Source organism: Pseudopodoces humilis, chromosome 1 (assembly GCF_049639895.1).
Source record: "Pseudopodoces humilis isolate 2021_Gansu_Grassland_sample_001 chromosome 1, ASM4963989v1, whole genome shotgun sequence".
NCBI classification, from domain to species: Eukaryota; Metazoa; Chordata; class Aves; order Passeriformes; family Paridae; genus Pseudopodoces; species Pseudopodoces humilis.
Window position 1 is genome coordinate 107818674 of NC_142200.1, and position 17277 is coordinate 107835950.

The 17277-nt window shown below is 41.2% G+C and overlaps 1 protein-coding gene across 5 annotated transcripts in view; it reads right to left on the minus strand.

Annotated features, from left to right (window-relative positions):
* MYRIP (myosin VIIA and Rab interacting protein) overlaps positions 1-17277 on the minus strand; it is a 216516-nt gene that overhangs the window by 104278 nt on the left and 94961 nt on the right. For all 5 annotated transcript variants that reach the window (XM_005519028.3, XM_088063392.1, XM_088063388.1 and 2 more), the window contains exon 3: positions 9517-9738. In XM_005519028.3, coding sequence (XP_005519085.1) covers positions 9517-9738 — 222 coding nt within the window. The remainder of the gene's footprint in view (positions 1-9516; positions 9739-17277) is intronic.

Sequence of the window (17277 nt, forward strand, 5' to 3'; positions counted from 1 at the left end):
ATGACACGTTACATGACTAATTTTTCGAACTACAATTGTACTATTTCCCTCACCCTCCTCCTTATACTTTCCCTGTCAATCTCCCTTCACTCTGTTGCTGTTTCTCTTGCCAGAACCACCTTCTTTGGTAGCAACTGCAACACTTTAAAAGTGGAAAATACGGTATTTAAATGTACCACACAGAATGGACTCAGTGAAGTATGCTACCCAAACCCTACGTAAGATTGCTTTGAAAGCTGGTGTCTCTCAAGAATATTTGACCTCTAATTATAATTTCCACAATGAGAAAGATAACCACTATTGCCACACTATGCTCATGACTAACAGGGACACTAGTTAAATATGTTTTCTGTGTGAGTGGTCTATACTCAGAGGAGTTTCAGGGAGCAATGTTGGTACAGACATGTTCCAAAATATTAGCCTTAAATTCCATTACATCCAGTAGCCCTTGGATCCTAGAGGCAAAACACAAGAAGGCATTTTGTGATAGGTCACAATGACAAAGATTGAAAGGCACCAGTTGTAATGTGGGGTTTTTTAGAACATGTAAGAGAACTACTTCCCCTCCACCTCCCCAAAATGAATGGCTCGGAATTTCTGAAGCACAGGAGGCAGGGTCATTCACTGTGGAGCTATATTCACACTTCTCAGTACAGCATTCTACAGTCTTTCCCCCTCAGGACAATTTCCAAAAGCACGTTTGATTGAAGGTATGCTCTGCTACCACAGACAAGCCTGGTTACTGGTGAGTTTGCAGGATTGGGACAAATCACCATAATATTTTTCCTTGCTGCTAACAGATATTAATTCACTTTTTATCTCGCCAGAGTCTTAAAGTGCTTTTGACAGTTGCAACTACCTGAAATACAGAGAGCTCAAATCCCCTAGGTTATGAAGTCCTGCAAACACATCAGAGACAAGATTACAGCTGTGACTCTTGATGCAATTTTCTAACATTCTTTATATGGGTTTCCTCTATCTCACAAGCATTTATTCAGGTTTCCATACTCCAGGCACTATTCTACAAGCCCTTACATTGAGAGGGGTCGGTCTCTTTTTCCAGGCAGCAACTGACAGAATGAGAGGACACAGTCTCAAGCTGTGCCAAGGCAAATATAGGTTGGATATTAGGAAAAAGTTTTTTCCAGAAAGGGTGATAAAGCACTGGAATTGTCTGCCTGGGGAGGTGGTGGAGTCACCATCCCTGGATGTGTTTAAAGAAAAAATTGGATGTGGCACTCAGTGACATGGTTTAGTTGAGGTATTAGGGCTGGGTTGGACTTGATCTTGAAGGTCTCTTCCAACCTAGTCATTCTGTGATTCTGTGATTGGCAGCCAGGAAAAACCATGAACACAAGGCAAATCTGTCATCAGCAAATTGAGAACCATGTGAACCATGATGTCTCCATTATGCTGTTAATCTCACATACAACCTCAGAGTGAGACAGATGATGGGAAACAGTATTTCCTAATTAGATGAACAAACTTTCATTCAATACTAATTACCTCTTGGGACCTTAATGAAAAGAGAAGGAAGGCTCTTTCAGCCTGGAGAAGCACCCTATAAATCTTCACATCAATGGCCAGAAACAGAGATGAAACAAAAATGAACCAGTATGGGCATCTGACTCCCACATATTACCCAGACACATCACAACCAAATTACAACAACCAGCTTTACAGCATATTGAATTTCAAATAAAAAAGACCAGAACAGGCAGTATTACAGATCCAGCATCCACCCACCTCATTACCTTACAAAGATTCCTTCCCAAAGCAAAAGTGTTCATTCAGGAAGGCACTGGCCACTCTGTCACAGAGCAGCCCTCTAAAAAAGGGACTAACAAAACTCCTTCAAAAGAGTGCTAGCAACTCCCTGTTGGCTTCTAACATCTAGAGACAACAGTCAAACTGTAAAGCCACACCATGCTGATTCCCAGAAATATGCATAAGCTTCAAATATTTCGGTGGGGATGGGGGTATGAGGAGAATGGAAGATAAATTTGGTATTATTATTTTTATGTTGGCCCTCATTGTTTTCCAGTTACTGTGAAGAATTTTCATTTTTACTACATCACCCTTCTGATAAACACAGCTTATCAAAGTAAATCCAAGCGCACTATAAATCCAATACTAATCTGAAAACAAAAGCTTTCCTTCGCTATGATCAAACAGCACTTACAAAGAATTCACAACTTCTGCGAGCAAAGGGGCTCTGGTTTTAGGTGATTTTTATTTAGGCACTATGTCAAAATTCAATCTTTATTTTTTGAAGCTGCTTCAGTGAGAATTAATTTTAAAAAAGGATAAAACAACTTGAAATAATGGGGGTGGAAACTCAAAGACAGCTTTAGGTCAGAGATGGCTTTTCCACTATGTTAACATGACCCTGTTTGTGAAAGCAAGATAAATGAAAGAGCAGTCTGTTAGCTCCTGGGCTAAAGTGGGCAAGATGTTTGCCTGGACTGCTCTAGCAAAAGATGCAGGTGGGATGTAAGAAAGTGAAGTGTATGAAACACACTTCCAGAACAATTAACAGGTAACCATTATCATTTATTTCATGGTCCACAAATCTAGGGTCTTATTTTGAAAGCTGAGAGAATAGAAGAAATAAGAAGAGTAATTAACTCTCTAACCAGATTCATGCAGTGCTTATCTGAAAGAAAACTTCACAAAAACCCAGATGCAGAAAAGATATGCTACTACAAAAAAAGGACAAGAAACCCAAATACTTAATTCAGCACACAAGTTTGGAAAACCTTATCTTTGTCAGAAACACAGGGCAATTGCTTTTTCCACCTTCCTTTTCCCTTAAGCTGCAGAAGCAGGATGGAACATGTGAGTGTAAGATCTCAGATTCTTACTGGAGACACTTCAGCAGTGAGTGCTTCAGTATCTACTTGATGTGAAAGATGGGCCTGAACAATAAGAACACAGAGTGACTTGTTTATTGATGTGGTCAATATTTTTTAAAATGACAAATTAAATTCTCGCTTTAACTTCTTTGGTAACACAGGAACGCTTTAAGAGGGCAATACCACAAACTGCACTAACTAGAGGAAAGACACATTTGTTACTGCCATTCACTTCCAGTGGCTGCAAGTCTGGAGGATTTCAAATTTTCTCACCAAGAAAAAAATCCCCTTTACTAACCACAGCAAACTGTACTTTGTTAAATCTTGGTGGTTGCACAAACACAACAGAAGAAAGCATGAGGACTCACCGAATGCTGAAACAAACATACATGAAACCAGGTAGCAATCTTTCATTAGTGATAATAAAAAAAATGTTCAGTGATATGCCTGTGTGAAAGGGCATTCTGCTCTGCTTAGAGCTACCTCTAGAGTGTTAACCATAGCATAGCCTCTTGCTTTATTCACGTTTTATGATGAACAGCACATGAAGTTCCAGTTGCAGAACTGACACAAGGGAAGTGCTTCCATAAATTGTGCTTGATACTTAATATTTTCCATCTCAGCGACTGTAAGGCATGATGTTCCCATGTAACATTAAGTGCCCATACTTAAAAAATATTGTGCAATTTTAATTAGCTTTTAATTTGTCACCCTCACTGGGAGTCCTTCAGCTTTTGCAAAACTGAAAGGCTAAGTAAGTCCAACCTATTATTTGTATGCTGCTTATTATGTGGAAAAACTGTGCTACATCCTTTCATATCCATCTCCTCCCAGCTTAGCAGTCCCAGTATTTTTGCACACTATTTATGTAATATTTATTACTACTAGAGAAAATGTTAAATAGCCTTTCTTACCTTGACTTGCTGAAGGGAAGTGAAGCCAAACACAGGCAAGCATTTATATATTAACAATGAACATAGAGCCATCATATTCCACCCTCATTCATTCCCTAGAAGAATCCAAGCATTTACCTTTCTCTGCAACTGAAAACCACAAAGGTTCAGGCATGCTGACTGCAGCAAAACTCCTCTAATAACAGTACATTAATAATACTTAGCACTTTACAACCAGAGGATTTAACTTTCTAACCACTAACCTCCAAGAGCTCAGGGTCATCAAATCCATTCTGCACAGGGAGAAACCTGACACATTGAAGTTTCCCCAAGGTCACTTGACAGCTTAAATTTGGATTCAGAGTTTCTAAAAAACATTGATTAGTCCTCCAGACACTCACTTCCAAGGCTACTTAAAGTTAGAAAAGATCACCTAATCAGCACTTGTATTTAGCTGCTTTAATAGACCTCTCTTTCTTACTCTCCTCTTCAATTCCATTTTTAGATACTTTTCTTAAAGCAAAGTGCAGCATTGCAGTCTGCTGTATGTTATGCAAGTTCAGCTTTATTCTGTCTAGCAGAAATGAAATTCTTCACAGTGAATACTTCAAAATAATTAAGACAGATCAGTACAGCAAAAAACCCAGCAGAGATCAACCTGTCAAAGCAACCAGTTTGCACATTTCTCTCTCTCCTCCTCCAGTTAGGGAACAACTGAATAAACCAAAGACTGTTCTTGGCTCCTGTGCAAAATCAAAGCTCTTGTCCTTGTTCTTCATAGGTACAGTGAGCAAAAGGATATGGTGTCTATGATCCACTGTGATGCTAAAGCACAGCAAGGACAAGGAGGTCAAGCAACAGGATACAAAACAGAGAGACAGTGGCAGGACAAGGAGGCAGGAAAAAAAATTGAATAGAGTAGCCTGCCTTTTTTTGAAGGAATTGCATCAATTTCTACAAGTATATACAGCTGAGAAAAATAATTTTCACTGCAATTTACTTGAAATTAGTAAATCCCTTAAGTACATTACGAATGGGATCATTTAGAGAACTTTCAAAAAAGCAGAACAAGACCCATATGGGTCAAATGAAGACAACAGGCACATGGCAGAACTAAGACTTTATCTTCTATGCTATGCCACAGAGCAAGCGAATGCTCCTGTACAATTCTATGATCTTGGAAGCAAAAACACATTTCCTGGCATTTACTTGACAGTGTCACAGCTTCCAAGTTCTGTAGAAGTTCTCACTAATGTCAGAAAGGGACTTCAAACAGCAGAAATAGCAACTGTCACAAAACTATACACAAGCTATGGCTGAGGCAGACTACCTAAAATACATTTTGGCTTCCTTTTACCAGATGGTTGAGCCTGCTTGAAAGCAAAACAAAATTGCTAAGCAGCATTATATCTTCATTAGTTTTCCTCAACTAAGTCCTGAAACTGACTGTTTTTGTTACAGACAAACAAATACAAAGTTCAGTTATTAACCAGAAGTATTACTTTTCCTCAAGTACCATACCATAGTTTTACCAAATTTTGGTGCTTTTTTTTTTTCTTTTTCCCTGTAGAGACTGCAGAGTTTTACACTAAAACTTGCATCAGCTAAGCAGAAGAGATGTATCCTTTTGGCAGGCTAATTTCAACTTTATCATGTTTTGACAAATACATGCTTTGTTCTGCTGACATTAAAACCCATTACATTGTTTTACAGAGCACTCCAAACAAAATCATATGAAATATAAATGTTTTATTTAGGACTGTTCCTGAGGCTGGCAAAGCTCCTTTCTATTTGGAGAGTGTTCTGCCTGCCAAGTGAGTCTAGACTTTTATTTTCTGTTGCAATTTTCATTTTATCAGAAGCGTTGCTCCATTTTTATATTAATGTTGATTCCAATACATGCCTGTTGCAAAAAATGTACTGGGTACTGCAGGTAGACTGGACCTTAATGCATTTTCTCAGATCTCACTCTGATGTGCATTAAAAAACCCTAATGCATATCTAATTAGTCTAACTAATTTTCAAGTTCCAGTAAGGCAATTACATTTGCTACTGATGCAAATTGTTAAAGCCTAGTTATAGGCTTTAACAAGGCACCACAAAAAGATGAAAAGAAAATATAAGGAACATTCAATAATAACTCTGAATTGAAGAGTTGATGAAGACAATTGATATACCATTGCTTTCTTTTTTGTTAAAGCAGCAATTAAATAGGATGTATGAAAACCAAAGTTAAAAAAAAAAAAAAAAAGCAGTTCTCTTAAACATTCAGATAAATCCCTGCTGCAAGCAACCAGTGTGACAATTTTTGAGACCCAGTTTGAGCAACCCAAAACACTACTTTGACTGCAGGAAGCCTGAGTATGTGCAGCATGACTGTGCTTTTCACTTGTTAATGGCACAATTAATTGAGCAAAGGACCAGTGACTGGGTCTCTGTCTCTTAACTGTTACTAGGAAAGGACCACCACCAACCAAGCAGTTCTTATAACGCAGAATAATGACTTCCTGAACACCCTCTCACCCACGGCCTGACTCAAGAAAGCAAAGCAGGAGTCCTTTAAGTCATGAACTTTCACTACCTGAGCAAGAGTTTTGAGAACAGCTGTGAGAATCACAGGACAGATGGATGTGAAGGCATGAAAGGATTAGGTGCCCATGCTCCTGCTCACAACAGAGACAGAAATATTTTACCATACAGATGGTGAGACCTGAAGAAGTGAACCAAGAATGCAGGGGAATTCACACACGATAGCCATTAAAAGCTGAGGTGGGCAGCCAGATGTTTGTGCACCGCATTTTGGATTAGACTCTTTGTACTCATACTAATCAGTCCAAAAGTAAAATGTGATTAGTTTAGAAAACTTGCAAAAATATGCATTTTAATGGATTGTGCTTGGTGGGGTTTTTTTGTACTTTTGTTTTGTTTTTGTTTTTGTTGTGTTTTGTTTTATTTTAATTTTTATATGTACAAGTGTTAAACTGGAAAGCAGAGTATCACAAGCAGGGTGTTCTGGGATATGGCTCCTTGAAGAATAGAAAAGTGGATGCATATCTTATTTCTATTAGACGAGCAAAGAACCTTTGCCTCTGGCATAAAAAGCATTAATCCAGAGGGCAAAGAAATTGTGCCTGGAATCTACTTAGCCAAGAGGACTTAAAAAATACACACCTCAGCAAGCTACCTAAATACACTGTCTGACAGGTGTCTAACAAGGAGACGTTGTACAAAGCTTTGGAAGAATTGGAACTGCACTATTGAAAACTTGAAATGAGTATTATATAATTTTATCAAATAGTACTTACAGACTAAAAAGATACCCATGAGAGGTGAACCCCCTGAGAACATTAATAATAGTATTCAGAGACAAATCTAAATCAAAAAGCATTTGCAGAATATGTGCTAAATCTGGGAAATTGGGAAATTTAAGGAAGGTTCTCCTGCTCTTCACAAGATTAATACAGACATTGCTATAAAGACATTTTTGAGCCTGAGATTTCATACTAAGCCAAATTTCTAACTTTTAAAAAATGTATGGCAACAGGAGATGTGCTTTAAAGGAATTCAAACACCAAAGTTTTCATTGGCTTATTGCTGCTTTTGGAAGAAGCAGAGAGTTTTTTGACTGATTTTCTACAAATGTTCTATGTTTCAAATGCTGACCTGAATTTTTGCTCTCTGCTAAATGCTAATGTAGATGTCTGCCTTGGAAAATGAAAATCCACAGAACAGGTACCTCTACTGGGGTCAAGCCTTGAAAGACTAACTCAACATGTCAGCTTTTCTTGAGCATAGATCATGGTCTTCAGATATTTCTAGCCCACTAGAGCTCACTTTCTATTGTGCAGTAAGATGGGCGGGCAAATAACAGCTAAAACCAAGAACCACCTCCATTACCTGTGCTACCTTATCAAACCTAAAAATAAAAGACACAAACAGAGGAGCTGGGGAGAGGCAGGAGAACACAGTCCACCTGAGGAAAAGTCACTGAAAAGATGACAGGACCTCACAACAGACTGTTGTGCTTTTCCCTGGAAGAAATACTGACCGAGAGTTAAACCTCAAAAAGTTATACCACCCCCGCCCCCAAACACAAAAAAAAGCCCCCACCAAATCAAAATACATCAGCAATCTCCGAGGGATACTAGCCCTTGATCTACCTACAGGGATTTGTAAGTTGCACAGTCCAATAAACCAGAACATAAAATGATTAGCAGCAGTGTTAGTTAATTTATTCACTGAAAAACAACTCATGCTGTGTCTCAGGTTTCATAAATAAAGAAAATGTTTATAACTGAATTACAGATGGGTGACTTTGTGGGCTGCACAGGATTGTGGGCAAAGCCCTGACTTCAAGAGTAAGAAATAGTATTTTATAATATAGCTACAGATTCTTCTTTTGAAGTTAAATTCTTCTGAGACATTTTCATGGAGACAGCAAGAGGTATTTTAAGTGCAGTTCATCAGCATCCACAAACCTGGCTGCTGTGCTGCTGCCTGTATGGGTGAACGCAGGATAAATGGAAGGAAGAGGTGCAATATGCAATGGTTGAATGACTAAGGCAGAAAGAAGCACTGGCTTATAGGTTGGATATTAGGAAAAAGTATTTTATGGAAAGAGTGATAAAGTACTGTAATTGTCTGCCTGGGGAGGTAGTGGAGTCACCATGCCTGGATGTGTTTACAAAGATTGGATGTGGCACTCAGTGCCATGGTCTAGTTGAGGTATTAGGGCTGGGTTGGGCTCAAGGATCTTGAAGGTCTCTTCCAACCTCTTCAATTCTGTGATTCTGTGATTTCAAGTGGGTGTTAATGGGAAAGGAGGGAATAGTACAGCTTTGAGTACGCAAATAAAGCATTGCAAAGGGACTTGTCTCTTGTCTTCATCCTGCGTTCTCCACTAAAGAGAAAGGTAAAGAATAAACAGCCATCATTGTCACACATGCTCAGGTGCTTTAGTCACCAGTGGTGAAAACTAAACCATCAGGAAATGAGTTACTTCTTTCACCCTTCTTGACTGAGTTAAAGTGTGTCAGTCAGGACTACCTCACCACAGCTATGGCTGCTTTTGGAGCTTGAAGACAAGGACTATCACAGTCACCACCCAAGGGATGGCCCCTCTACTACTCATAAGTGTTTTGTTTTGTTTTTCTGACGCTATCTTTAAATATTAGAGCTCTGTTAGCCTCAGAAGGGTGAGATAGTATATCCCTGATACCCTCTGCAAATAGAAGCCCAGCAGCATATTCTTAGCAGATGTTATGAATTATAACAAGTTGCACTGCTATTTTCTTTGGGTACTTGCCAAAGTAACCTCAAGGCATCCCCACCAATAAGCTGGCATTTAGAAAAGCACTTTAAAACACAGTCACAGCTGGATAATCTATTTGCAAATATTCTTCCTTCCATTCCTGACCCATCAGTGGGATTAGCTGCCAAACTATTAACTGCCTTAGCACCATCTGTGCTCAGGTTCCATTAGTAACCCAAGTGTTTCAGGACATCCCAGTCCTGCACAAGCTATGCCCAGTTACTGCTTGCTGATACATCAGTCCAGCTAAACAAGCCTGGAAAATGCAACAGGTAACCAAACACTCTCAGAGCAAATTAACCTCTACAAAAACCAGGCATGTCAGGAATAAATCAGCCTCTACATAAACAGGTACTTCAGCTTCTATCCCACCAGAGTTAACTACTGACAAATAGAGGGAAAAGCTCAGGTCAGGCCACAGCTGCTTTGCACAAGTTGCTGAAAAATAGGCCTTTACCTTGCTTGCTGACAGACACTGCAAATCCAAGCCTTCTCCTTCTTCTGGTAAGTGCTGCAACTCTTGCAGATGTTGTACTTGCAGTCTTGGCACTGTCGCTTGCTGTTGATAAGAAATGTGAAAGGGGAACAGCAGCGAATGCAGCAGTGCTCATTGAACTTCTGCTGCTTGGAAAGGATGCTGCACTTGTTACCCTCTTCATCCAACTTCTGCTTCATTTCACTGGAATGAAAAGAACAAAAACATAATCAAGATTTCAATGGGAAATCTTTATCCTCTTTCCACATATTCATGTTGTACATACTTCTCAAGTAACTTTTGCAGATGTGATATGAATATGAAAAATGCATATTCTAAATTTAGAATGGGAAAGCAAAAATTCCTATGTTCCCTTAAGCCACCCATGGCCAACCTACTTAAACTCTCCCTGATTCACAAACCAGGGCAAAATTTACTCAGTTCCAGAGAGACAACCCTAAGGAAAGCCAGGTTGCTGCTCCAGGCACTCAGCTGTGCCAAGGCACAGAAGCCACATGAAAATTCAGTGCTGCTCTCAGAACCCTTTACAAATCAAAAAGCAGTTTATGGAAGTCAAAAAAAGCTTGGTGCATAGTAATAATAAAATCCTTCCAACCAACAGTTTTGAAAACAAAAACTTTGTTTTGTTCTGACCCATAGGGTCATATTATTCATAACAGCTCAAATCTGTCAAGCAACATTAATGATATCCTTCATTTCAGAGAGATTTGGGTTCTCTACTAGTTAGGACCAATATTAATGTGAGAAATGAACTTGTAAAAATTCGTAAAAATCTAAATAAATGTATATAACAATAATGATATAAAATATAAAGTACAGTATGACACACAAGCCCTTCCCAGATCTAGCCACGAATTCCCACTCAAAGGATAACGATCCTAGCCGGCGCCCATCAACAAAAGAATAGACAGGACGCGGCCCATCAAGCTGACAGGAAAAAAAAACTCCTCAAACTGACAAGGACAGGCTCGGTGACCATCAACGGGGAAGAATAGGCAGGACACGAAACATCAAGCCAAAACGGAGAGGCACCGACGAGATATTCATCACCGGACCCGAACACCTCGCCTTGCGGGCTACCGTTGGGGGAAGCCATCAAGTAAACAAAAGGAAAAATCCAGCCGAAATATCCATCGGCTCCAACCCGGATCCAGCCATCCCATCCGGATGGCCTGAACCACAAGAGCCACTCAGAATTTCTTTACATATGAGGAGACTCGGTCCGGACGTCCATTCGACTCTATTCTCCAATGCCAGGAAATCAATTCATACGACAATCAAGGACTGTTGATGAATGGTGCCTGCCTGGAATTTGGCCTCAAGGCTAAAAATCCCTATAAAAACCCCGGACAGTTTACCCTCCTGCGTGGATTTGGGAACACCTATACCTTTGGGTATAGACCCCTGTCCACCCAGCGCTGCGCTGTTTGTTTTATTGTGGTTTTCCCTCATTGTTTATTTTTTTATAGAAATTGTTTTATAATAAATTGTTTTTATTTAACCCAAATCTGCCTTTGCATTTATAACAGATTGGTGCCGTGACTCGGATCGGAGAAACTGCGGGGAATCTCGCTGCCCAGGACGGGTACCCCCGCTGATTTTGGCGGCCTGGTGAGTTGAGAACCCCCGTAGTTCATTCCGATATCCGAACCAAATTTAGGCGGAGGTAAAAACCACAATAAAAAGGATAAATCCGGATCGGAGAGCTCGGAAGGCACGGAGCCTTCGGAAGCCGCGGCTTACTTTGCTCGTAAAACGTCTAGTGCGCACAAGGGACACCCACGCAGGAAAATAGCTGTAAGTACTGCTGGTTGAGCGGGCGATCGGGCGAGTGTGTGAGACGTGATCTGATCACGAAGCGAGTGCGGACTTCAAGGTCGCGTTTCCATCCTCCCGCGAGGGAATTGGCCGGCCGCGAAGGAAGCGATACAGAGTGAAAGTTTTTTTTTCCCTCGACACACACTCGTAAAACCTGAGACCAAAGGGTGTCTCGGGAACTGATCGCAAGGTACTAAGAGGGGAAGGGACGTCTTGTCGAGCTCGAGGCTGGTAAACCCTCTTAGTAACGGACCCAGGGAGAGGTCCAGGGAAGAATCAAAAGTTCCGATTACAAGAGACCTCAGCTCAGCTCGCTGAAAGGTGAGTATCGGCAAATTTTGATTCCTAAGTACACAACGCAGAAACTGATATCGACTCACGGAGAAGTCGAAGAAAGGTAAGAATATATTTGCGAAGTATAGGGCAGAAAAAGAGTAAGCTTCAAGGAAGAAGCACAGGAAAAGATTCCTCCGATCAGGGGGAGGAATCACCAGACATCCCACTGGAAAGTCCCTTGGGGTGGATGCTAAAACACTAGGAAGATTGTCCCCAGAGGAAGGGGAAATCAAAGGAGAAATTAATACATTATTGTATGGAGGTTTGGGGAGGACAGGAGTTGAGAAGTCACCTCACTTGGCCAGTGTTAGGCACATTTGAAAAATGGACGTGTAACAAGTTGTTCTCCTATGTGGAGAACAAAGTCCCCTCAGATCCTGAGGAGAGGGAATACGCTAAGCTCTGGGTAAATGTCAGAGTAGGGCTATTCCCAATAAAGCAAAAAGAAAAACGTGAGTCGAAAACTGAGTCCTGGGAACCCCTCGATCACTTACCACCCCCGTATCGAGGACCAGCGGGACCTTCCTCTGCAGATCAAGTAATGCCCACAGCACCCTTGGGCCCCCGAGACCAACCCACTGAGATACGTGTGTCTCAAGCGGGAGAGTCGGGGCCAGCAGCAATGCCGGCAGCCCTTCCCCTTTCCCCGCCTGTAAACACCGTAACCGCAGCAACCTCCTCGGAGGTTTTTTCGGCGCAAGGCTGGGGAACACCCTATCCGTCCCTGCCGGTCCAGCCGCCACAACCGGGACCCTCCCATACAACGGAGGGGGCTCCTCCCTTCAACCGGGTGACGGCAGAATTCCCACCATTAATAACAGGGAGGCAACACACAATCACCAATTCCCCTCCCGCAAGTAGAACCCGTTTAAGAGCGAGAATGATAGATAATGAATGGGGAGAGAGTGAAGAGGGGCACCGGTTGTTCCCTCTTAGGGAAGTACCGACGGCCCCTGGAGTGATCAGTTTTGTGAATGTCCCCCTTAACTCTGGAAATGTAAGAACATTTAAAAAAGAGATGGGGCGGTTGTTAGATGACCCTCTCGGAGTGGCTGAGAGGTTAGATGAATTTTTAAGGAGTAGCATTTATACCTTTGACGATCTTATGGCAATCCTGAGATCACTGTTTAATCCGGAGGAAAAGGAAATGATTAAACAAGCCGGGATCAGAGACTGGGACAGACGCAATCCACAGGGGATGCCAGGTAACCAGAAATGGCCTAGCGCAAGCCCGAGCTGGAATGCACAGACGGAGGAAAGCAGATAGAACATGATGGATTTAAGGAGCATGATTGTACAAGGTATAAGAGAAGCGGTCCCTAGGGGCCAGAACATTAGCAAAGTTTTTAGAGAGTGTCAAGGAAAAAAAGGAACCACCCACTGAATAGATCGAGAGATTACGGCGAAGTTTACAGATTTACTCTGAGACTGACCCGAACTCTCCTGTGGGGGAGGTTCTGTTAAAAAACACAATTCGTTGCTAAATCTTGGGAGGACATTAGGAGAAAATTAAAAAAGATCGAGGAGTGGCAAGATAAAAGCCTCCAGGAGCTCCTAAGGGAAGCTCAAAAAAAGTATACATGAGGAGAGAAGATGAGAAGCAGAAATTGCAGGCTAAGGTTTTAGTAACTGCAGTAAAAGAAATCCAGAAACAAGAACAGATGCAGGGTAAGTTTAAAACACTACCCGGAAAAAGTCGAAGTTCTCACTGGGCAGCCCCGGCCCCACGGAGAGAGCCCGGAATGCTACTACTGTAAACAGGTAGGACACGTTCAGCGGAATTGTAAACAAAGAATAAAAGATGAGAAAATTTTTCAAGAAGATTAAGAGTGTCAGGGGCTCTTTAATTTAGAGACCAGAACATCCAAGAAGCCCTTGATAAAATTAAAAGTGGGCCCCTAACGACAAGAAGTAAGTTTTCTTGTAGATACTGGGGCAGAGAAAAGTACCCTGCAGAAATTGCCATACGGATGTGTGGCTAGCAGAGAAAAAGTTTTTGTAATCAGTGCAAAGGGAGACCCCTTTGAAGTACCTATAATAAAAGATGTGGAAATAGAATCTGAAAATAAAATTTGCTTAGGGAATTTGCTATTAGTAGAAGAAGCAGATTACAATTTACTGGGAAGGGACATGATTGTTGCTTTAAGAATTAATATCTTGATTAAAAATTCTGAATTAGTGGTGAAAATATTTAAGTTGACTCCTAAAAATGAAGAGAAAATAAACCCTGAAGTATAGCATTCAAAGAGAGAAGGGAGTTGAAACAAATAATTGATGACCTCCTAAACGGGGATACTTTAGAGCCTTGCATGTCTCAACACAACACCCCCATCCTGGCTGTAAAAAGACGGATGATAGCGTCCGATTAGTCCAGGACCTACGAGCGGTAAACGCTAGGACCCGGACTAGATTCCCGGTGGTGGCCAACCCCTATACTTTACTAAATAGACTCACACCAGAAGATGTGTGGTATAGTGTGATTAATTTGAAAGATGCTTTTTAGACTTGCCCTCTAGATGAAAGGAGTAGAGATTATTTTGCATTTCAGTGGGAGGACCCAGATAAAAACCGTAAGCAACAGCTAAGGTGGACGGTCCTCCCCCAGGAGTTTGTAAAGTCTCCGAACCTTTTCGGACAAGCTTTAGAACAAATGTTAACCCAATTTGCTCTTGAAGACAGGACAAAGCTTTCACAGTATGTAGATGACTTGCTAATAGCTGGACCGACTGAAGAGAGTGTGAAGAAAAGCACGATTGCCTTGTTAAACTTTCTAAGAAAGAAAAGTTTGAAAGTATCAAAATCCAAGCTGCAATTCACAGAGCCTGAAATAAAAAATAAAATACCTCAGACATTAGATATCTCAAAGAAAAAATTAGACCCGAAGAGGGTAGCAGGCATCCTTGCATTGCCTGCACCAAAAACAAAAAGGCAAATTAGACAAATTCTAGGGCTCTTAAGATATTGCAGGCAGTGAATTGAGGGTTTCAGTGAAAAAGTGAAGTTTTTGTATGAAAGATTAAACACTGACAAGCTGAAGTAGACTGAACAGAATGAGTCTAATTTCCAGAAATTAAAAACTGTTCTTATGACTGCCCCAGTACTAACTCTACCAGATACGAATAAAGAATTCCAGTTGTTCGTGAATGTGAGTAAACAAACAACACAGGGAGTCCTGACTCAGGAATGGGCAGACAAAGGGAAGCCTATAGGCTTCAAAGATCTTAGATCCAATCAGTCGGGGTTAGCCTACGTGTTTACCAGCAATTGTAACAGTGGCTCTGTTAATAAGAGAAGCAAGGAAAATAACTTTTCCTCCCCTAGTAGTTTACACTCCCCACGATGTGAAAAACATATTGCAGCAAAAAGCAGAGAAGTGGCTGACTGATTCCAGGCTTCTAAAATATGAAGCCATCTTAATCAGCTCACCCGGTTTAGAATTGAAAACCACTGCACAAAAAATCCTGCTCAGTTTCTATTCAGAAAAATTAGTACATGATTGTTCTAAAATCGTAGAACTGCAGACCAGATAAGTTACATCAACGCAAACTGTGATTGTTTTCCATTTATACATTTTAAATGTGCTTGTTGTAAACAAATTTGAGTAACCCACTGTTGGGGAGAGTACAAACCTAAGAGACTGTGTACCAATTGTCTGACTAAAGAACAGGAGCTGACTAGCCGTTTCTTAATACTTGTCACCCGGGCGGGGTTTTTAGAACTTGACTCTCCTGAGTGGTACCTGCTTTTTCAAAAGGGGATTAGAGGTAAACTAGACTCCAAAGCAAAAACTTTAAAAATTGAGTGCCAAAAGACAGTCAAGGTACCGAGCAGGACAGACACAATTAAGTCGTCTCGGTGGGCTGCTTTCAAGAGAAGGTACGCCATTAGGACTACAAGGGCCCCTGAAGAATATCCTTGCTGCCGAGAAGATGGTAATCCCCGCCGTATATTTCTATACGGGCGAAGGGCAAGGCAGAGGGATACACCGGTGGGGAATCCTGACTGTCCTGAGTCTAGCCGTGTGCTTAGCCGAGAGAATGATTCCCGAAGTACCTCCGGGGGAGCGTCTCCTGGGGAAGTGTGAGCAGTGTCAGACTGCCACAGATACCAGACGAATAGTTAACTACTGTCCTCCGGAACGTTGTTTGTCTAACAGCACTCAGTATAATCTTTGTGAATTAAAGGGGAAGGTCCAGTGTTACCACTCAGGGGCAAGGCTTAAGAACGGGCAGTCTAAAACTCCTATGAAAAGAAAGACTGAAAATTCCCATTTCAGGTATAAGAGAGAAGTGGAAATGATTCCCCCAATTCCAATCTGCAATCAATGTAACAAAACGGTCTAGATAGGGGGGGAAAAGACAATCCACCTTTTTGGCATATTATGCGGTTAACCCTTTATGTTACAATAAAGCGAATTTGAAAATGTGTACCATGGGAGGGAAAGTATATTGGGAAAGTAAAAATTTAAAACATGAAAAAAAGGCTTTTTTTAATAATGAACCGATAATCCTTGATTTGTTAAAAAGTAGTGATGACCGGGTATGTTTGCAATTCAACCAAGTATTCTGCTTCTCCAGGGATGAGGAAGGGGTGGACCCTGAAAACAAAATATAAAACAACTAACCCTAGAGTTAAAGAGGCAAGAAGCAGAAGCTCAGAAAAAGAAACTAGAACAGGAGAGGCTTAACTCTCTTAGTGAACATTATGAGCAATTAGAGAAACAATACAGCAATTGGGGGTTGCCAAACCCCAACCAGAATCTTTTCATAGATCTAATGCAAGAAATAGCCACAGAATTAGGTCTATCTAACTGTTAGATCTGTGGCGGTTTAAAATCAGCTGAAAGATAGCCTTGGAAGGGAGAGGAACTAACCCCAGAGTAACTTCTAAAAATGAGAAGGCTCTAAAATATCAAAAACAAAACAAAGACCAGAGAGAAAAGAATTCACTGATTTAGTAGGCTATACCCCGTGTGTAAGCACACTCACGGTGAATTCGGAAAGCAAAACAAAAACCTGGCAACCTGAACCACCCGCAGGCTATTGGAGTCGCTCCCGGGGGAATAACTGTGAATAGATGGAAATAATTGAACTTTACTGGTACAAAAACTCTGGGGCCAATCCCTTCCATGAGCTAATAGGATTGAAAGAATATTGAGATGATCCGGCAAAGTTGAACAAGGGTTGGGAAGCTCCTAATAGTATATATTGGATATGTGGAAAAAGGCATACAGCGAGCTACCCAGAAAATGGAAAGGATCCTGCACACTTGGAATAATTCGGTCCTTTTTCTTTACTCTACCTAAAACAGAGAGTAAATCATTGAGCCCCTCTCTTTGAGACATTAAACAAACAAAGGAGGGAATTAAAACGGAAACTACCAATAGCGGGAGGCAACCAGAAGTGGAACGAGGAAGAATGACCTGCCAAAAGGATCATTCAATATTACGGGCCGCTACTTAGGCAAATGATGGCAGCTGGGGTTACAGAACCCCCATTTATCTCCTCAACAGACTTATCAAGTTGCAAGCGGTGGTAGAGATAGTTTCCAACCACACTTCAGAAGCCC